The 22,425-nt window shown below is 38.4% G+C and overlaps 1 protein-coding gene across 12 annotated transcripts in view; it reads left to right on the forward strand.

Annotated features, from left to right (window-relative positions):
* The window catches only part of YAP1 (Yes1 associated transcriptional regulator), a 122,339-nt gene that overhangs the window by 67,178 nt on the left and 32,736 nt on the right, over window positions 1-22,425 (forward strand). For 4 of the 12 annotated variants that reach the window (XM_008020647.3, XM_008020640.3, XM_008020645.3 and 1 more), the window contains exon 4: window positions 9,921-10,034. The exons of 4 other annotated variants lie outside the window; for them this stretch is intronic. In XM_008020647.3, coding sequence (XP_008018838.1) covers window positions 9,921-10,034 — 114 coding nt within the window. Of the gene's footprint in view, window positions 1-9,920; window positions 10,041-22,425 lie in introns of all 12 variants that reach the window. 4 more of the 12 variants (XM_008020639.3, XM_008020644.3, XM_008020642.3 and 1 more) reach the window with 1 other exon arrangement.

Raw genomic sequence — 22,425 nt, forward strand, 5'->3', positions numbered from 1 at the left:
TTTGCACAAAGCTTATTTTCATCAGTATGTTTATAGTATCATTAGTTTGGGAGGCCAAGGCGGGTGAATCACCCGAGGTCAGGAGTTTGAGACCAGCCTGACCAACATAGTGAAACCCTGTCTCTACTAAAAATACAAAAATTTGCTGGGCATGGTGGTACACCCCTGTAATCCCTGGCTACTTGGGAGACTGACGTGGGAGAATTGCTTGAACCTGGGAGGTGGAGGCTGCAGTGAGCCGAGGTCGCGCCACTGCACTCCAGCCTAGGTGACAGAGCGAGACCTTGTCTCAAAAAAAACTTACTTCTTTCACCAAAACTTGATGTGTAGACTGCCTTTTCTTCAGTGAATGTGTTTATTTTCCCATATTCGGCTTATCGAAGCCACAAAATAAGTTAGTGATAATAATACAGTCGTGTGTTGCTTAATGACTGGGGTAAGTTCTGAGAAATGGGTTGCTGGGTGATGTTATCATTGTATAAACATCATAGAGTATGCTTACACAAACCTAGATGGTATAGCCTGTTATACACCTAGACTCTATGATATAGCTTATCGCTCCTAGGCTACAAACCTGGACAGCATGTTACCATACTGAAGACTGTAGGCAATTGTAACACAATGGTAAGTATATGTATATCTAAATATGTCTAAACATAGAAGAGGTAATGCACTATGACATTACCTTATGACAGCCACGATGTCTCTAGGTGACAGGAATTTTTCAGCTCTATTATAAGTTTCTGGGATCACCATTCTACATGTGATCCATCATTGACTGAAATGTCATTATGCAGCAAATTTGTATATAACTTTTTCCATTGCGTCTGCCTAAAAATCTTAGTAGTGTGGGCAGAACTTGATTAGGGATTGTTTAAGGCATATATCGTCAAGCATGAATTTCAGATATTTACGTTTATGGAAGACTCCTTTGTAAAGAAAACTAAAGAAGAATCAGAGGTGATTCATTTTAGTTCCTATTTATTTTGGAAACCAAAAGTTGGCACAAATTGCAGACCAAAGTATCACAAACTACTAACAAGGCAGTAGTTTCTAATCAATGTTGCTGTCTTTGTCCTGAGCAACCTTGCAGAATTGTACATTCCCACTCATAAAAAATGGAGAACTTTTTCCTGATATTCTAGGGCAGAGTGATAAGTTTTTCTTCTCATAATTCCACGTAGCTTATAGTTAAACTCAGTGTAGAAGAGTGATGAACACAAGACAGTACATACTGTATTCAAGAAATCAGAACAGGTGCAATTTCAATTTATAGGTGGGGAAGAGTTTTACTAGTGGGATGAATTGGAGAAAAGCTTCACAAAGATACGGCATAAGAATAGAGTAGAATTTGGTTGGGCACAGTGGCTCACACCTGTAATCCCAGCACTTTTGGAGGCCGATGTGGGCGGATCACGAGGTCAGGAGTTGGAGAACAGCCCGGCCAACATGGTGAAACCCCGTCTCCACTAAAAATAACAAAAGTTAGCCAGACGTGGTGGTGCATGCCTATAATCCCAGCTACTCAGGAGGCTGAGGCAGGAGAATTCACTTTAACCCAGGAGGCGGAGGTTGCACTGAGCTGAGATCACGCCGTTGCACTCCAGCCTGGGCAACAGTGTAAGACTGTCTCAAAAAGAGAGTGAGTAGAATTTCAGTGGGTGGAAAACAGTGGAGGCTAGGAAGACACAGGCTTTGGGGTGGACATACTGAGAATGTATGGAGGTGGAAAGTGCATGACACTGCTAGGTACTGGAAAGACAGGAGTGAACAAGCCATGCGACTGGGAAGACTGAATGAATTACTAAAGTGATAGAATCATCTTACCAGAGAGAAAGCAACTGATGAAGTAGGAGAAGAAACTGTATGTAGACAAGTTATTAGGAAGAAGTGACATTCAGAGTGGGAAGGGATGAGAGGGAGTTCGCTAAGCAATGAAGGTGGAGAGAAGAATTCCTGAAGGGAGCAGCTGCACTTGTGAAGGTCCTGGAGGTGGGAGAGGAGATGTTTGAGGAACTGAAAGAAGATTGAATAGGAGGGATGTGAAATGATTGTGGAGGAATAGATAGAGCCTGGCATGTTGGATGCTTTCAGTACTGAAGCAGTGCTGTATAATGCCTGACTGTAGAGGATAACCTGCTAAAAATTTGCAAATTTTCCTTTAGGGAGCTGAGCCTTGAGTCAGAGGACTTCCTCCTTAGAGGAGGTGAGGTAAGATGACCATGTGGCTGTGGTATACACAGAGTTTAATGTTGAGTTGAATAAGACCAATTTGGAAGTTACTGCTAAAACTTCGTCATGGAAATGTGAAAATTTCAAGTTCAAGAGATCGAGACCAGCCTGGCCAACACGGTGAAACCCCATCTTTACTAAAAATATAAAATTTAGCCAGCCGTGGTGTTAGGCGCCTGTAGTCCCACCTACTCGGGAGGCTGAGGCAGGAGAATCGCTTGAACCCAGCAGGCAGAGGTTGCAGTGAACCAAGATTGTGCCATGGCACTCTAGCCTGGTGACAGAGTGAGACTCAAGTCTCAAAAAAAAAAAAAAAAAAAAAAAAAACCATTATGTGAAAGTTTTATTTGAGGGACAAATGGAAATGACATTTTAAAGTAAACCCCACTCAAAATATGGGAATACATGTGAGGTGTCAGATGTCCAGTTGGAAGAGAAAAACTAGTATTGACCCTGCGAGAGGCATTAAAGATATGGAAGTCATTTACATGAATATGACAAGCCATGGGATTTTATGAAAATTCCAAGAAAAGAGGATTAAAAAAAAACACAGCATATGATTACTGTTTGTCATACTTGTGGCACAGTATTCAAGAGCATGGTTTCTGGAGAGCCCAGCTATCAAGGTTTGAATCTCACTCTGCCACTTAGCAGGTTGGGCTGAATGATCCTGTACAAGCTACTTTTCTTTGCCTTAGATTCCTCATCTGTAGAGTGGGTATAATAATAGTACCTCCATCATAGGGTTGTTAAGTGAGTTAATATTTACTTGAAGAAGTTAGGAAAAGTGCCTTGTTGTATATAGTAAGAACAGTTTGTGAATCATAAATACATGAGATCAGAATTTCAAAACAAGCATCAGGCAAAGTGTTAGAATTCACTTCTTTTAAAAGGTCGTTGAATCTACTTTTCCAGCTACTCTTGTTACTTTTTAAGGAAACTACTTGATAATCCTGTACTTTGTACAACTCACCAGGGTGTGTTTAGTATAAACTTCAGTGTCCTGGGTGACTTCTTTATTCCCAAATTGTGGGGCAGGTGACAAGGGAAGGTTGGTCGTCTAACTCGTGGTATAGTTAATCAAGACTTTCCTGTTTGAATAGACATGGCAGATGGTTTTAGTTAGTCATTACTAATGCAAGAAGGTCCTTAGGCAAGAGCAGGAAGTTGATGGTGAGTCACCTTCAGTATTATGACATGGAGTATTTGTTTTTAAAATATCACAGGGAGTTGGTTTTTGCTATAGTAGCTAAGTTGTCAATCAAGTAATACTAGTAGTAAATCTTACATAAAAACTTGCTTCCCTCAAGTTTAAGTAATTCTGATTTATGAATTATTTTATATATTGCCTACTACTCTGTTTTTGCTTATCCTGATTCAAATTTCTCTCCCTGTGTCAATCTAGTTTTGTGTAGCTATGAAGGAATAACTGAAACAGTAATTTATAAAGAAAAGAGGTTTAATTTAGCTCATAGTTCTGCAGGCTGTATAGGAAGCATGGTGCCAGCGTCTGCTTCTGGTGAGGACCTCAGGAAGCTTACAATCTTAGCAAAAGGCAAGTGGGAACCAGTGTGATACACAGTGAGAGAGGGTGCAAGAAAGTGAACGAGAGAAGTCCCAGGCTTTTAAACAACCAGATCTCATGTGAACTGAATGAGAACTCATTTATGACCAAGGGGATGGTGGGAAGCCATTCATGAGGGACCCCACCCCTCACCAGGCCCCACCTCCAACTTTGGGAATCCCATTTCACTATGAAATTTGGAGGGGACAGACATCCAAACTGTATCACCCTCTTTACGTCTCATTAAAATACTGGCCTGTTTCTCTCTTCCTTTTTGCTATAGGGCCTACTTTTAATCTTTCCTTCTAAAGAAGGCTTTGGTGTGGTGGTCAGGCATGATAGCCCAGACTTAAAGCTTCCACATCTTTTTCGTGTCTAAGGGCCCAGCTTTCGAGTGTGTAAAAGTTAATTGGGGTGAAAATGTGTATTACCCATTCTGACCAGTGTAGAGGTTGTCATGAGTTTGGGGGATTGGAATTACTGTTCAGTAATGGTAATCCCCTTTAAGTATTACCTATTTGACCCTTTACTGGTTGAAATGATGAAAGTTTTTCTGGTAGATTCTTAACCCTAAAAACAAAGTGAACTGTTTATTCTGCCCCATCCACACGTAGTAGCCTCTTCATGCTTTCCCCTGCCTGGAATGCCCATGCCCAGAATGTCACATGTTTGGCTAGGAATGCATTTAGGTCAAAGCTTACAGGTCACTTCCTGCCCTTCTTTTGATCTGCTTTTCTAAAAATCTGTTTCCCATTTTTCTTCTTCTTTCCCATTTTTCATTTTTCTTTCCCATTTTTCATTTTTCTTTCTTTCATGCATGCTGCTTTATTTTTGCTGCCCTTTTCATTAGCCAGCATTGTACTGTCATCTGTCTAGAACATAAATTCCATCAGATAGGGGCTATGTTTTTTATTGCTGCATCTCCAGGGCCTGAATATAGTAGGAACTCAATAAATACTTGTTGAATAGAAGTATTCGCTATATCCCTGTCCCTTCAGTTCACATGACACATTAAAATAATGTAGAAATTGAGCTTACATAGAAAAAACGAAAGAGTATTTTGTTTTACAAGCATAAACAAAGGATGTTAATTGAATTTCATTTTGATTACATTCATTTCAGCCAACGTTCATTCTATTTTTTTTTTCTTTTTGAGCTGGAGTCTTGCATCCGTTGCCCAGACTGGAGTGCAGTGGCACAATCTCAGCTCACTGCAACCTCCACCTCCTGGGTACAAGAGATTCTCCTGCCTCAGCCTCCCAAGTAGCTGAAACTACAGGTGTGCGCCACCACACCTGGCTGATTTTGTAGTTTTAGTAGAGATGGGGTGTCACCATGTCACCATGTTGGCAGGCTGGTCTTGAACTCCTAACCTCATGATCCTCCCGCCTCAGCCTCCTAATCTATTTCTAATTAGTAGGTCCTATGCTGGACAAAAATGGAAAATGCAAAATATATACTCCTGTGTTCAGGAATTTCACAGTCTAGCCAGGAAGAAAACATGCATAATGAAAATACTGAATGATAAATGCTATGACATAGATATAAACAGAATTTTTTACTAGCACAGAGAAAGAACTCTTCATCTGTATTGAGGAAGTGAAAAGTTCTCAACTAAAAATTGTTTGAAGCTAAATGGCCAGTAGTAATTCTCGGCCAGGCATGGTAGCTCGCACCTGTAATCCCACCACTTTGGGAGGTCGAGGTGGGAGGATCTCTTGAGCTCAGGAGTTCGAGACCAGCCTGGGCAACATAATGAGACCCCATCTCTACAGAAAAATTTAAAAAATAGCTGAGTGTGGTGGTGTGCACCTGTAGTCCTAACTCCCTAGGAAGCTGAAGCAGGAGGTCACTTGAGCCCAGGAGTTCGAGGCTGCAGTGAGCCGGGTTTGCACCACTGCACTCCAGCCTGGGTGACAATGAGACCCTGTCTCAAAAAAAGTAAAATAATAATAACTCCCATGGGAATTTAAAAAAAAAAAAAAAGTACTGCCCTTTTGGTGCCTGTTTTGTCATGGTAGATTTGCCTATTCCTAGCAGATGTGGCTGTGTGCTATTCCCAGACCTGCAGGGCTTCGTAGATTTATCTCAAAACTGCCTAAAATGAATAGACATGGTTGTGTATAACTCAGATAATAAGAAATACTTCTGTACTAGCTGAAGAATTCTAAGTGGTTGTGTTTTGTTTGTTTTTGTTGTTGTTTTTTGAGACAGAGTCTCACCCTGTCGCCCAGACTGGATAGAGTGCAGTGGCGTGATCTCAGCTTACTGAAACCTCCACCTCCCAGATTCAAGTGATTCTCCTGCCTCAGTCTCCTGAGTAGCTGGGATTACAGGCCCTTACCACCACACCCGGCTAATTGTTTTTTACTTTTTGGTAAAGATGGGGTTTCACCATGTTGGTCAGGCTGGTCTCAGACTCCTGACCTCGTGATCCCCTGCCTCGGCCTCCCAAAGTGCTAGGATTACAGGCATGAGCCACCGTGCCTGGCCCTAAGTGGTGGTTTTAAATCAGTGGTTCTCAAAGTGTGTTCCTTAGACCAGCATCAGCATCATGTGGGAATTTTCAGGCCCAACCCCTGGCCTGCTGAATCAGAAAGTATAGGGGTAGGGCTCAGGAACATGCGTGTTAACAACCGCCCCAGGTGATTCTGATGAATATTTATAGCACATTACAATCAGAATATAAATTGAACATAAAGGCATCCTAAATTTATTTCGATCAAGCCCCTGTGGTCTCCTCTTGCATTTATTTTTGTGGGAATCCTACATTTCGCCCCTTGGACTTAACCTTACTGCAGTCTAACCCTAGCCCAAACAGATGATTGAAACACATTTTCACTAAGTGTGACTTGTTTCACTTTCAGAAAACATACCACTTTTTGCTTTCTCTCCTTTTCATGGTTATTCAACAGTTAGCTTAGTTTAGGAGAATGACTTGGAATCCTGCATTAAGAATCAAGTCACTGAATCAAGTTTCTTCTAAGGACCACTTGACTAAAAATTCTTTTTTTGTGAATAAAGCCTGGATCTGTATTGTTTCATTAACACTGGAGGATTTGGTTCTTTTCAGTTTTCTCTATCTTAATTCTATAACAAAGATAGTGTGGTGAAAAGTTACTTAAAGGTGATCTTTTCTAGTCTATTACTTGCCTTTGGTGAGCAGCTTTCTTTCAGTATAAAGAAAGTATCCTATTTTGGGCCATTTCTTTCCACATAACGTTATATTTTTACCCAGAGAGTACTAAATGAAAGATAAAATGAATATAAAGCATTATTTTATATTTGGTATATATATGTTGGTATAAATATTAATTGCAAATAGTATATGTTCTACATGATTTTAAGCTTACAGAAAGTTCAAAGTATTACTTAAAAGGCAGGACATTCGTTCTTCCATCAAACATTTATTGAGCAGCTATTCAGGTATTAGCCTACAAGCTTGTAAAGATGAATGACTTGATCATTGCCAGGAGAATACATATGTAAACAAGTAATTACAACTCTACCTGTTAAATGGTCATGGAGAATAGAAGAGGAAAGTAATTTCTGTCTGAAGTAATCCGGCTTTATCAGCCGGAAAGGCTGAATTAAAGAAGTGACATCTGAGCTCTCTCTTGCAGGATGACTAAGAGTTTAGGAGGTACAGAGTACGTGTGATAATGGGAACGGCATATACAAGAAGATGGCATGATTTTGTGGAAAGTTGGGTGGGAAAACTGGGTATCTGAAGAAGACTTCAGAAGTGAGTCCAGCTAGTAAAGAATTTAGGCATTTTCCTCTTGATGGAGAGCAATGGGAATGTGTTTAGTCAGAATGAATGACATAAAAATTTGATTCGAAAATATTTTAAGAAGAGAAACCCCTGGTGACTGTTTGATAGAGGACCCTGGAGTGAGAAGAGATGAGAATCCAGTTACTGAGGAAGTGGTCAAAAAAGAGAGCTGGTAAGTATTGATGGCTGAGGTCTCTGAGATGGACTGGGACAGACCCATCACAGAGAATATAAGTGGAATTTACAAAATGAAGTGAGTGGAGCAGATAGGGAAGGTTGGTTTGTATCCAAGATATCTCTTGTGGCTCTCATTCAGACAGCTAAGGTGGAGAATAATGCTGGTGTGTGTGTGTGTCTGTGTGTATGTTTGTGTGTGTGTGTGTTTAAACCACACATAGGAAATCCATATATTCAAGCAGGTTTGAAAGCTATGATGAGATCTTTTGGGGGTTGTTGAGTTGAGGCTCCCAAAGGCATTCGGTGACTGCTGTTGACTTGTTCATCACCAGATATAGTCACATGGTATTTTCAGTACCTAAAAATTTGAAATACAGTTAGTTGTTTTGCAAAAGCATTTTATAATTCAGCCATTTTACAGTTAAAGATAGTAGCAAACCATTAATATTCAGTTTTGGAGTTCTGTCTTTCTGGGAAGAAAATAGAGCCCAAGATGACAGTGAAAACTGGTGGGAAAAGCTTTGATGTACATGTGTTAAACAGGTTTGCTTGTCATTCACCCTCTAGTAAACTTGGGATGTGTACAGCAAATTCTACCTCTGGACTTGGTTAGCAGTGTATACTACACATCCAGGACTGAAGGAGAGCCTTCCTTTTAAGGATTCTAGGCAAAGAGAAAACTAATTCCACACGTCTGCATTTCCTAACACGATTTTACCCCATCAAAGTAGACCTTTGAAAATGCAGCTGCAAATTGATCTGTTCCTAATACAAACGAAACTGGCCTAAAATTAGGATTTTGGGTCCCATGGGCCTTGTGTGAGTGGTCAGTTTAACCAAAGTTACTTACTCAACATCACCCACGAGACTGGTGTGGACTGCCAATACAGGAAGAAGGGAATTGTTCTGTTTGTGCATAGGAGGCATACTTAGGCTCTGGTCATCTGTGGGAAATGAATGAAAAGAAGTATAGTTGTGAAGAGCAGTCAGTGGGTTAGGAATCACACTGCCTGGGTTTGTCATTCCTGATACTAACTAGCTTTGTGATCTTGTACCAGACTAACCAACCTGACCCTTTGTGCCTCAATTTCCTCATTAGAATAAGTAGTAGTACTGCTTATGTCATTTGTTACTGTAAGAATTAAATGAATTAATGTACCTAATATATAAGAACAGTGACTAGCACAAGATAAGTATTCAACTCGTGTTAGTCCACAGAAGAAAAGATTTTAGCCATGTACTGACTATCCCAGTTTGTATCTCCTGCCCTGCCTCTTTTGATACCTTTTGGAAATGGGAACTGGGGGAGTTGGGAGGGACAGGGAAATAAGGAGGAATTATGTTTGAATACTTTAGGAATTTATTCTGGGCCTTTCTTTTCATTGCTGTTACCTCCCAAGAGCAATTGTCTTAACTTCTCTATTCCCGTAAAGATAGGAAAGTCCTTTTAGAGTTAACTGTATTCTTTAGTCCTGTCTCTCAACTGATGATTCCTTAATGTTTGCCTTCCAACAACTTTAGCACTTACCTTACCTCCTCACAATCCTCCAACAAGCTTAGACTTCAAACTGCAACCCCCACCCATTAGCAATTTCTGGTCTGCTTAAAAATAAGCTTTGTTTGGACTGTAGTTTTCTGTCTTAAAGTGTTCTTGGTGTCCTCCAGTCACATAAAACATGGAAATAAATGGAGCTTGGCTGTCTTAGCTAAAGTGTGCTTTATATTAAATAGAATGTTTATGAGATTTTCGATGTTCTAAAAATACTTGCATATATTTCTTATTAATGAACCTTGGCGTTCCTAGGAAGGTATTGTCACAGAACTGATTGGATTGGGTGGTGGTTTCTGAGCTGCAAACTCTTCCGTGTCCTGTGTTAACAGTAATAATAATTATTTGGGCCATGAATTCCAAAAGGATTTTTTGGAGAAAATTTTTTTTTCTTCATCTCTGTGTTGAGGAATGTTCATTTTATTATTTGGTGGTTTCTTTTTAGTGGAGAAGAAGCAGGTATATAGGTTTACCTTTCTTCTCTGAACACAGCCTTAAATATGTTTCAGTGAATTGTTTTATGTTAAGATGTGTTTTCTTTTTAAATTAGTACCCCCTCCCACTTTTTTTAGGTACACCAAATAAAAACCGTGATTTTTTTTTTTTTTTTTTCTGTATTATAGGTCCTCTTCCTGATGGATGGGAACAAGCCATGACTCAGGATGGAGAAATTTACTATATAAACCATAAGAACAAGACCACCTCTTGGCTAGACCCAAGGCTTGACCCTCGTTTTGGTAAAGGTTCATCTCAAAACCTTTTTAGATGCTTTTGGTTACTAATTTTTTTTTTTGTATATATACTTGGGAAAGCACATTTAAATACAATTGCATTGCTTTATAGTATTAAAAAATGACCCTGCCCACCCAACGTTTACCAGTAGAGTTTTTATCCTTCTCATTGGAAACTTGAGAAGTTTAGATCTTAATCAGATTTTTGGGGCTCCTCAGGTTGGGGTTGGGGAATGTCGTAATGGCCAACTAACCAGAAATCACTTGTTCCTTTCACATTTTGGGAGAAACACAGTGATCATATTTAAAATGATTTTTTTTAGCTGCAGTAATAATCAGGCTGTCATGCAGCACCTCAGACCAGGAATACCAGCTTTTGTCAGTGACCTGATGTCTGCTTGTGCTTAGCTTCTGAGAGTGATGAGCACCATCCCATGCCTGGGTGTTACAGTGTTTCCCATCCTAAGGGGGAAAATGGCACCCCAGAAATGGCCCAGTGAAAGCATTTTGCCCCCTCTTCTGTCTCTCTCGAAAAATAAATGTTCTTTTTTTCTTCATTAAGAAAACATATTCCCCTCCAGATTTCATGAATAAGTTGCATTTGCACAAAGGAACCCCTCCCCTTCCAAATGTGTACGTTTTTATAAGAGTATACCAGTTCTTCAGTGCTTTTTAAAAAAGAGTGTGTGTGTGTGTGTGTGTGTGTGTGTGTGTGTGTTTTAAAGTGTTTTCAGTTCTTCTTTTGGGTTTTTGAGATATTTTTCCAAGGCCGTGGAATATGCATCTAAAAAAGAGCAGATAATTGTGGTTTTGAAGCTTCATCTTGGACTAGATGCAGCTAAATGAAAACAATGTGCAGATCACTGAATAGGTCAGACTGAGGGGACTCGGAACCTTTGAAGCTTTACAGGGTTTGACCTAACACCAACTGCGGGGCCCTTATGGGAAAGAGGAGTTAACTCTGTGAATGCCATCAAAACACAACCCAGGGGTGGGCGGAAAGAAAAAAACTCCATCTGGAGTTGGTTGGATAAAATAACTTCCCCATCAGGAACATTATGAGCAGTTATTTTTTTGTCTTATATATACCTTTAAAAAAAAAATTCAAGTTTGCCCCAAACTGACTGAACCCCCCATTCAAGCTAAGTCAATCGTAGGGTCAGGGCAGTGATGCCATTTTGACAGATAATCGTTTTGGCTTAAATACTAGCCTTTTAAGCTTCGAGACCTGTTTGGGTGTTAAAAAAGTAATGCAGTATGTTAATAATTTGCAACTGCAGTTTCTTTTTACTATTTGAATTAGCCCTTGTGGTTGGAACAGGAAACCAATTAAGTTAGAGAATTTAATAAATACGGCCATTTGTATGGACTGAAACAATAACAGCCATGTTTCCTTAAATTATCTCTAATGAAATGAATTCAATTTCTCCACATTTTGGAAATTCTAAAGAATGGTGTTGCAGAATTTTTTCCCTGACATAAGGTTATGAAAGATGATGACGAATGCTTTACTAACTGCAGAGATGAGGAATTAACACAAAGCTTTTTAAAGAAAAAAATTTTTCCTTTAAAACAGTGAAATAAAACAAATTTTCTGTAAGCTTAAGTAGATCTATTGATTACACACACAGCTTGGTCTTTTGTTTTAAGAGGAGGAGGTACTTAAAAAAAAATAACACTCCCACCCTCCAGCATGTTATGTACACATAGGCGTACAATGAGATGTGCCCAGAAAAACTTTCATAAAATTCTCTTATTGCATTTAGTTTCCCTTTTTGGGCCCACCGTGTGTGTATTCCAGACAGGCTTGACAATATGCCAAAGCTTTTTATTTTGTGGCCCGACTTTTAATCTGTTCCAGACCTTTTCACTCAGAGAGCTCAAGTGTAACTGAAGGGGGGCAGGAAAGAAGAAAACGTGTGGGTTTCTCTGATCTAGAGTGACAGCAAATAGAGACAAGCTGTTAGCTGCTGGATTTGAAGTTTTCCTTGAAATCAAAAGTTCTGCATAGTGGATTATGTTTTATCTCTGCCAAAGATATATAAACTATCCCCTTATTTCTGACCCTTTGAGCCATGCAAACACAAACAAATGGTGTAGGATATTGCTTTAAAATGGTCGTGGAGTTTGCTTTTCTGTATTCTTCAAATCTGTATTGAAATATTTGTCAATTCTTAAATCAAGTAGATGTGTGTCTTTTGGCGTCTTAGAATGGGAGCTAAGCCCCTAGAGAAGCTTAATTTTACCTCCTTCAAACATCAACACGTTTTATATTTTTATTTATCAGATGCTTCCAGGTTAATTATATTTAGAATACAGTGATTTGCTTTAAGATTAACCGTATTTAGTAATTACACTTCATGTGCTGCATAATAACGTTTCAGTGAGCGGCAGACCACATATATAATCGTGGTCCTATATGATTCTAATCCTGTGTTTTTACTGTACCTTTCTTATGTTTAGATACACAAATACTTACCATTGTGCTACAGTTGCCTACAGTGTTCAGCACAGTAGCAGGCTGTACAGTTTTATAGCTTAGGGGCAATAGACTATACCTTACAGCCTAGGCATGCAGTAGACTCTACCATCTAGGTTTGTGTAAGTACTCTCTAAGATGTTTGCACAATGACAGAATTGCTTCATGATCCATTTCATAAAGCGTATCCTGTTTAAGTGACACATGACTATATTTATGGTATCAGTCCTTTACATCTCACATGAAATTAATAAGTTACCTATGTAATTTTAGGGAATCAAAGAGTAATTTGTTGTAGATTGGGTTTTTTATCTGATTCATTTTCTTTAACATTTAAAAGCTATTTAATATTTTAATTTTAGAAAATTCATTAGTAATTTATAGTAAATCATGAAGTGACATCAAATGGCAATAAGGATGCACTGATGTTTGTTGAGTTTTAAGAAAAATAGGGCTTTGTTTTTTTTGAGTCATATTAGGAATGTTTTTACTCTTTGTTCAAGAAAATGGATCCTTGAGTATTATGCAAGCCGTTAAATTATTTCATATAAACACATAGGAGATGATTTTTTTTCCTGGAGATTTTGTACTGGCAAACATCAGGTTTAAACATCACCTTGTATGTTGTAGATCTACTATTTTATATAATATAATCGTGGACATTTTCCAGTAAAAGGCCTAATGAAAACACGATGAAATTATAATTGCTGTTCAGAATGAGAAAAGATCTTTAAAACACCAACAGTTGATAAACTATCTTTTATGTAATGTTATTTTTCCTATTGTTTATATTATAAAAAGATGTATTAAAATATTGTTACCAATCTGTGTTTTAGAAAATAAGTACTGATGGCACCACTGGGATAAAAATATTTGGTGTAAACAAAATATTGGAGCCAGAGATTTGGGGAAAATATTGGAGGCAGAGATTTGCAGGAAAAATTATACCTTTGAATTTTAAAGCAAGTGATAAACAGTCTAGAGTGACAAAAACAGAATATTTAATTCCTAACTACAGTTCTATGCACAGAAATTCTATGTGTAGAAATGTCAGCGGTATTAAGCCTCATATGTTGCTTTTGGGTCCTTTGTTTCAGTTTCCCAAAACTTGCTATCTGTGCATATGCATACACGTATGTGTATGTGTATGTGTTAATATAATGTCTTGAAATAAATAAAAAGGATAAGTAAAATACAAATACCTATATGCAGTTTATTAAACTAAGACTAAAGCCGAAAGTTGTTCACATTTTTCTCATCAGAGTTAAATATTTGGCATTAATAATTAAATATCTATAAAAATTTTGAGACATTCATTAACATTTTTCTTTTTTAAGCCAAATATTTCTGTTGTTAAAAATAATATTTTCCTTTTGATGAAAATACACCTAGAAACCAACTCAATAACTAAGAATCCATCCTATTAGTGTTGAGGGAAAACTACTGAAGTCTCTAGAAACCAGATTTGTAACTTCATTAATGGAGTCTTGAGTGAAGAGAATGTCAGCATCTAATTATTTCAATTTTATCAAAGCAAGTCTCTTGATAGCCATATGCTAAAAATAAGGTGTTTTTGTTTTTTGTTTTGTTTTGTTTTGAGGTTTGGGGCTTTTTTCCCCCTTATCAGCTCTTTTAAGTCTTTCCTGGTTATCCTGGGCTGTCAGTATTTGGTTATGGACTATATTAATTACTTAGCGTACAGAGGAAAAGATGTGTGTTTTAGGTAAAAAGAGCTATTGCTAACTAAAAATTATTAACAGATGGCCAGGTGCAGTGGCTCATGCCTGTAATCCCAGCACTTTGGGAGGCCAAGGTGGATGGATCACTTGAGGCCTGGAGTTCTAGACCAGCCTGGCCAACATAGTGAAACCCCATCTCTACTGAAAATAGAAAAAAATAGCTGGGAGTGGTGGGGCACACTTGTAGCCCCAGCTACTCAGGAGGCTGAGGCATGAGAATCGCTTGAATCCAGGAGGCAGAGGTTGTAGTGAGTGGATATTGTGCCACTCTACTCCAGCTTGGGCAACAGAGTGAGATGCTGTCTCAAAAAATTAAGAACAAAAATAAAAATTAGTAACAGGCCAGAGGCAGTGGCTCACGCCTGTAATCCCACCACTTTGGGAGGCCGTGGCAGGCAGATCACTTTAGGTAAGGAGTTCGTGACCAGCCTGGCCAACATGGTGAAACCTCATCTCTACTAAAAGTGCAAAAATTAACCAGGCGTGGTGGCACACGCCTATAGTCCCAGCTGCTTGGGAGGCTGAGACACTGAAAATCGCTTGAACCCAGCAGTGAGCTAAGATAGTGCACTGCACTCTAGCCTGGGAGACAGAGCAAAACTCCATCTCAAAAGCTGAGGCAGATGGATCATAAGGTTAGGAGATCAAGACCATCCTGGCCAACATGGTGAAACCCCGTCTCTACTAAAAATACAGAAATTAGCTGGGCTGGTGGCGCGTGCCTGTAGTCCCAACTACTCAGGAGGCTGAGGCAGGAGAATCGCTTGAGTCTGGGAGGCAGAGGTTGCAGTGAGCCAAGATCTCGCACCACTGCACTCCAGCCTGGGCAACAGAGCGAGACTCCATCTCAAAAATATATATATATATAAACCGATAAAACTCACAAAATTTGGCCCTCATAATGATTCCTCTAATCGTTTTTTCAGTGGGGAGAATGCTACTCTTCTGAGCACTGCAGAACATCCACACAGCCATTGTGATTCCTCGGACCGCCAACACTGGTTTTTTTTTTTTTAATGCTAGGAGAGTTAGGGAATATTGTCTAAAGTCTGAGCTCCTCTGAGATCCAGGGAAATTATACCCAAGGTTATATAGTTAAGTGACAAAACTGAAATTTGAATTTATCTTTTGATACCTAGAATTTATAAGAAATTTAGATTGAATGCAGTTAATCTTTCAGAAATACCTACTAATGCTGATAGATGAAAATTTGAGAGGGAGAAAAATAGTGGGTAATGCACTTGCTTCTTGTATTGTGACTCATCTTGAATAAATTACCCAAAGATAATGAGTTTTTCTTTTCTTTCTTTATTCTGTCTTTCTTTCGTTGTTGGAGACAGGGTCTCACTTTCATTGCCCAGGCTGGACTGCAGCATGGCTCAATCTCAGTTCACTGCAGCCTCAATTCCTGGGCTCAAACAAGCCTCCTACCTCAGCTTCCTGTGTAGCTAGGACTACAGGCATGTCCCACCATGTCCTGCTAATTTTTTTGTATTTTTAGCAGAGATGGGGTTTTGTCATGTTGCCCAGGCTGGTCTCAAACCCCTGGGGCTCAAGCAGTCCGCCTGCCTGTACCTCCCAAAGTGCTGGAGTTACAGGCGTGAGCCACTGGGCCTGGCCAAGTTTCTAATTACATAAGAGAATTTAAAATCTCTGATTGGAACAGACTTGAAAGGCATCTAGTTGAATTATTTACCCAATTCATGCCTCACCAATCTCAGCTTTGACCTTTGCTTTTACTAGTTTACTTCATTATGGTGTAGCCCATTCTACTTAAGGAAAATTCTAATGACCACAAAGTTTATGTTTCTTGATTACCCAAAAATTTACTTCCTTTCACATGTGTGAATACAGCTCTAATCCCAGCAGTGTTGTCTTCTAACTGTGGTTTTTCTGGTTTTTCATGTGTTCAGAGTTCTCTGTTCTTTATCAGTTTACTCACTTCCTCTGGATGTCCTTCATTTTGCTAGTGCTTCTTTAAGTGTTATATTCTGTAGTGTTTCGTATGTACATTATCCTGTGAGAAAAATAGTTATGACATTGCTCTGACCTGTCATTTTCAGTGCCCTCCAGAAATCTTTTTTCCATCTGCAGTAGAGGCTAGCATCTCTTTTCCACATGGTAGTTACAACAATGTACTTGATTCAACTGAATTAATTTCTTTCTTGGAGACAGGGTCTCCTACAGGGTCTTCTACAAGACCTTCTCAGTTGGAAATCAAGAGACCCAAGTTCTGCTATCACAATGTAACCAACTGGATCAGAAAGATACCTAAATTCTCTTGACTTAATTTGACTCATCTGTAAAATGTGACTGGATTAGACTGGATGCTTTTAAGAATATTTCCAGTTTTTAACTGAATGCAATATGCTCAGAAACCGCTTTGGACCCTTGCTTAAGGTTACTTCTCAATAGCCTTTTTGATTTGAGTGCATTGAGGTTTCAGAGATACTTTTGAACTATTTATTGCACCATTTAAGTTTAACTTTGGTCCTCTGGTCACAGTGTGGAATTACTTTTGAAGAGGAGACAGGGAAATCTTCCAACCTTTAATCTAAAGATAAGCCTTATCACATGGTTGAGTATGTCCAGGCAAACAAATCTGATGGGGGGTGTGGGAAGTGCTGAGCTGAATAGTTAAGCTTTGTCCACACTCTCAAACTCTTGGAAGCATATGGGAGTTTAAACATGTTCATGTTAGCAAAGTTCAGCTTTATTGCCTTAAAGATGATGCCTTGTTGGTACACTTTGTTTCCAAAGTTTAAAACTCCCATAAAGTTGCCATGACAGAAAGTCTAATGTGAGCAGATTTGAAGCCTAGTTCCAGGCCATGTGCTTAGCAAAACCTGATTTAAGACATACTAATAGAGATTGTTACTAATTATTGCCCTCACTACATTTTATTTTTCCTTCAAAAGCAAGCATTTGCTGAAATGAGTACTTTAATACAAAAGATTGTAGAATATATTTCAAAATTAGTTGCACACTTGAGCTCTGCAGTTTTGTTTTAAAATTTTATGTTAAATTCAATAGGATATATTCTAAAAAGTAAACAACTTTAGGTGTATTTGTCTGTCCAGTATGTCTCAAGTATGTTTTGTAAAATTTCGCTGTTCCTTTTCAAAATGTTTTATTTGTTATCTAAAAATAAATACTTTGGTTAGCTAGGGAAAAGATCCAGTAAGATAATGCCAAAATAGTTCATCAGTTACGGTAAGCAATCTTTCCTGTACTAACCAAGGCTGAGTAGACATGTGTTAAGGAGGATAAACTAATAGGTAGTTTCTACTTGATTAATATTTCATTGATGCCATTAGTTAATTATACAATGAAGAAACGTTTTTGTCTTTGTTTACATAATGAGTACATTGTTCATACTGGATTTTTTAAACATGAAAGTTGAAGACCACCAGCGTCACTGAGATGATAGTTTAAACTAGTGCCTTATTCGTGTTATTAAAGTCCCTATCAAACACACTCAAAAAAACCTTACATAGTTTTTTTTTTTTTTTTTTTTTGAGACAGAGTCTCGCTCTGTTGTCCAGGCTGGAGTGCAGTGGCGCAATCTTGGCTTACTGCAACCTCTGCCTCCCGAGTTCATGCCATTCTCCTGCCTCAGCCTCCCGAGTAGCTGGGACTACAGGCACCCGCCACCACACCCGGCTAATTTTTTGTATTTTTAGTAGAGATGGGGGTTTCACCGTGTTAGCGAGGATGGTCTCGATCTCCTGACCTTGTGATCCGCCCGCCTCTGCCTCCCGAAGTGCTGGGATTACAGGCGCGAGCCACCGTGTCCAACCCCTTACATATTTTTTAAAAGAAAACTGTTTTTCAAGTTATAGTTGTAGTAACTGTGTATTAACAGCAAGCATCTTATATGCCGGAAAAGAAGAGGCATTTGGTGTTGCTTGCTCCTTTTTGTACCAACCCAAAGATTCAGATATAAGAAAAAAAAGAGATTATAGAATTATTGGAAAGGTCAAATTTCTGTTGAAAAGTAATTGGAGTGATTTAGAAGGAGAGTGGTTCAGATTCTGTTTTGTTTTATACTCATTTTGTTCTGCTACCTTAGTTGCTAAGGTCATTTTAGAACTTGTTCTGGACTGGCTTCAACTTGGAAATTCTCCTGTGCATTACTAATAGCATCCTCCTAACTAGGGAGAGAAACTATTTTAGGATTTATTTATTTATGCTACAAAAGTTTGGGTGCCATTTACGTGCCAGGCACTATGCTAGCCATGGGTGGGGAGGAACATGCTAGTAGACAAGTAAATAAATCATTACAAATGTGTTAAGTATGGTAAAGTGTGCTAAACAACGTGGGGTGACAGGAACTAGGGTGGTGGGAACCTGCTTGCACCTGGGTGATCAATGGGGGTTTTGCAAAAAGGCACATAGGAAGCCGCCAGTCAAATTTCAGAGCAGTTTTTGTGCTTTTCAGTAAAAACTCTGAGGTGTGCATCACTTCTACATTACAAATTCCCCTCTGTGAAAGAGCTTTACTAGTAATAAATAAAATTAGAAATAAAGTGTTATAATTGAACTGTTTATTCATTAATCTAACATGAATTCATAGTGACAAGTATATTTTCAAGATAATGCCCCTTCTCTTTATTTTTTTAATTTTTAGTTTTTTAGAGACAGTGTGTCTCTGTTCTCAATCTGGTCTTGAACTCCTGTCCTGAAGAAATCCTCCTGCCTCCGCCTCCCAAGTAGCTGGTATTACAGGTGCAAGTCACCATGTCTGGCTGCTTCTCTACAGTCTCATTATCTGAACTTTCTTTCCTAACTAGACCTTAAACTTTGTTTTTGTAGTGGGGTGAAACGTCTAGTTGTGTTCTGGGGACAAAGAGAGCTGAAAGCTAATGAGAACACATTCTCCCTTTTCTGCCTCACCTCATTTACCAAACCCTGTGTCCTGCCCTAAACTGCTTGATGAGGTGATGAGGAGAAAATGTTCTGCTGGATTTCTTTTTGTTTTCTTTAAGCTGCATTCATGATTGTATTGTTTGAAAAATAACATTATAATGAATTTTTATGTTTGAAGGAGGGGGAAGTTGAATTGACGAAAGTATTGATATTTGTTAACAGTATTTTTGAACAGCTAAAGATGTGAAAACTTTAATCCAGTTTGGGGAGGCTGGGAGTTGGTACTGGGGAAATGGTTTGGCTGTGTCCCCACCCAAATCTCATCTTGAATTGTAGTTCCCATTATCCCCAGGTGCTGTGGGAGGGACCAGGTGGAGATAATTGAATCATGGGGGGGTAGTTTCGCCCATCCTGTTCTCATCTCAGATAGTGAGTGAGTTGTTACAAGATGTTACTGTTTTATAAGGGGCTTCCCCCTTGGCTGAGCACTTATTCTTCTCTCTCCTGCCGCCATGTGAAGGAGGACATGTTTGCTTCCCCTTTTGCAATTATCGTAAGTTTCTGAGACCTCACCATGCTGAACTGTGAATCTATTAAACCTCTTTTCTTTGTAAATTACCCAGTCTTGGGTATGTTTTTATTAACAGCAAACTACAACAAACTAATAGAGTAAATTGGTACCAGAAGTGGGGAAAGAAGTGCAGAGTGTGGGATGGAGAGGTTACTTAGCCTGTGACAAAACCTAGAGTAGGATGTTAGGGCAGGTGAACTGTCCCCACATATTGATCATTAGGGAAATGCAAACCAAAACCACAATGACATAACACTTAACTCCCTTTACGACGGCTAAAGTTTTTTGGAAAAGATAACAAATGTTGGCCAGAATGTGGAGAAATTGGAATCCTCATGCATTGCTGTTGGGATTGAAAAATGATGTAACCACTTTGGAAAATAGGCTGGCAGTTCCTCAGAACATTAACTATAACATTCCCGTATGACCGAGCAATTCCATTCCTCGGTGTAGAGGCTGAAGAATTGGGAACATATGTCTACACAAAAACCTGTATCCGGGTTTACAGCAGTATTATTTTATAATAAATAGCCAGAAAGTGAAAATAACCCAAATGCCCATTAGTTGATGAATGGACTAACAAAATGTGGTATATTCATGTAATGGAATATTATTTGGCAATTAAAGGGAATGCAGTGCTTGTTACATACTAAAACATGGCTAAACCTTGAAAACATTATAAATGAGACTAGCCAGGCCCAAAAGGCCATAATTAAGCATAATTGCTTAATTCCATTTTTAGAAATGTCCAGAATGGGAAAATTCATAGAGGCAGAAGTAGATTAGTGGTTGCCAGGGACTGCGGGGAAGGGCAGTAGGTAGTGAACTGCTAATGGATATAGGGTTTTTTGGTTTGTTTTTGTTTTCTGTGACTTTTTTTTGAAGTGATGAAAATGTTCTGAAATTAGTGGCAATGGGTGTACAATTCTGTGAATATGTAAGGACTACCAGACAGTACATGTAACAAGGGTGAATTATCTCAGTAAAGAGAAAAAATTATTTCTAGGCATGATGTCTTTTAGGTATATAGCTTAGTTGGGAAATATCTTTTGTATATTGATCATAAAAAGATGTATTCAGTCATTAGGTTAGGTCTCCCGTCTTTTCCTTTTTTTGTAAAAGACAGCTTTTCAGTGTGAATTAAGTAAGCAATTTTTTACTGAAAAACTACATTTTATGTTTAAGTAGATTATGTTTTAAGTATTTATGTTTAAGTAGATTATGCCACTTTATAGCAACTCTCTGTAGATGATTCAGTTCCTTTAGGTCATGCAGTAAACGCTAAGAGCCAGGAATAGGTGTTTTGTGTTTTGTTTTTATTGCTTTAAGACCCACAGATGGCCTATTCGTTTGTGTTTTGAGAAGAACCTTAATTTCTTTTAACAAATCTACTGTTTTGTAGTTTTGAGTATACTCTTAGGTATGAGGAAAACCCAAATTTTGTTTCTAAATGTTTTGAACAAATTAATATAGCTGTGCTAATACGGAAATATGCAGTGTCTGAGATTTGAAAAAAATACTAGACAAAAGCTTTTGTTGTGGGAGATTTGATATAATGTTTTAATAGTTTAAGAATTGTTTCTTATTTTAAATGTATACCCAATAAGATTACTAGAATTAAATTTATTATTCGAAAGTTTATGACTAACAGATCTGTAGTACATTGTTACAATCGAAGTTTTGAGGTTACAAATCATGCAAATCTAAAAATTGTTTGAAGTTTGGAAATTCACATGTTTAGAATGAAACTTGGAGAAAAAAACCTATGGTGATGACCCCTTTCATTTATTTTTGAGAAAGTAGTCCCTTATTTTTCAGTAATTGCTCAGTCATTGGTTTTCTACCATAAAGCTGTCAGGGCTGATTTGTTAAGCAAAACTTGAAACAGTTACTATTCGTAGTGCAAGAAGCACAGACTATAAATTTTAAAACATAGCATATTACAATTTTTAAAATTCTGACATTTTGTGGAGTTTCTGTTTTGTTTTTACCTTTTAGAAATTTTTTTAAAACTGGTAACATTGGGATTTCAATAGTTGATAGCCAGAGGAAGAAGTTGGTAATGCTATTCTTTTCTTTTCTTGCTGCCCTGCCCCCTTTCCCCAGGAAACAAAGCCGGTTTTGTTTCTTGCCTGCTTGTGAGGTCTCTGCTGCACCCCATGTGGGTGCACCGCTCTGTGCTTTGTTGAAAGGCTTAAGATACTCAGAAGGTAAAGAACAGGATGCTTCTGGAGAGGAATAAATCCCAGCTTCAGTAGATAAACAAGGTTGTTTGAATTGGTCATTTAAGTGAGTTCTTTATATGGAAACCTTGTAGTGCTGCTGGTATCCATAGGTAACAACATCTAGGTAAACACAGCCAAAAGTGCTGACAATAGTCATCAGAGTATTTCTCTTACATAATTTTGTGCAAGTTTCTGTTTAATTCTGTGGACTGGTTCTTCCTTCATCGTTTGATATCCTATTTTTCCTGTTCCATGGTTTTGAATAGTCAGATAAGCTTAGATTTGAAAAAGACCTTACCAACCAATTCAGTTTGCCATCAGCATTGGCTATTGTCATTAATGATTACTGCTTATGGTATCTAATTCTGGGAAACTGGTGAGAAGCAAAGGCTATTTACCACTTTATCTTTGTGCAATTTTATTACTATTCAGTTTTTTTTTTTTTTTTTTTTTTACCAAGAATGTATGTTATTTCATAAATAATGTTATGTTACGTAATGAAAATATAGTGTGG

This window comes from Chlorocebus sabaeus, chromosome 1, assembly GCF_047675955.1.
Source record: "Chlorocebus sabaeus isolate Y175 chromosome 1, mChlSab1.0.hap1, whole genome shotgun sequence".
Classification (NCBI taxonomy): domain Eukaryota; kingdom Metazoa; phylum Chordata; class Mammalia; order Primates; family Cercopithecidae; genus Chlorocebus; species Chlorocebus sabaeus.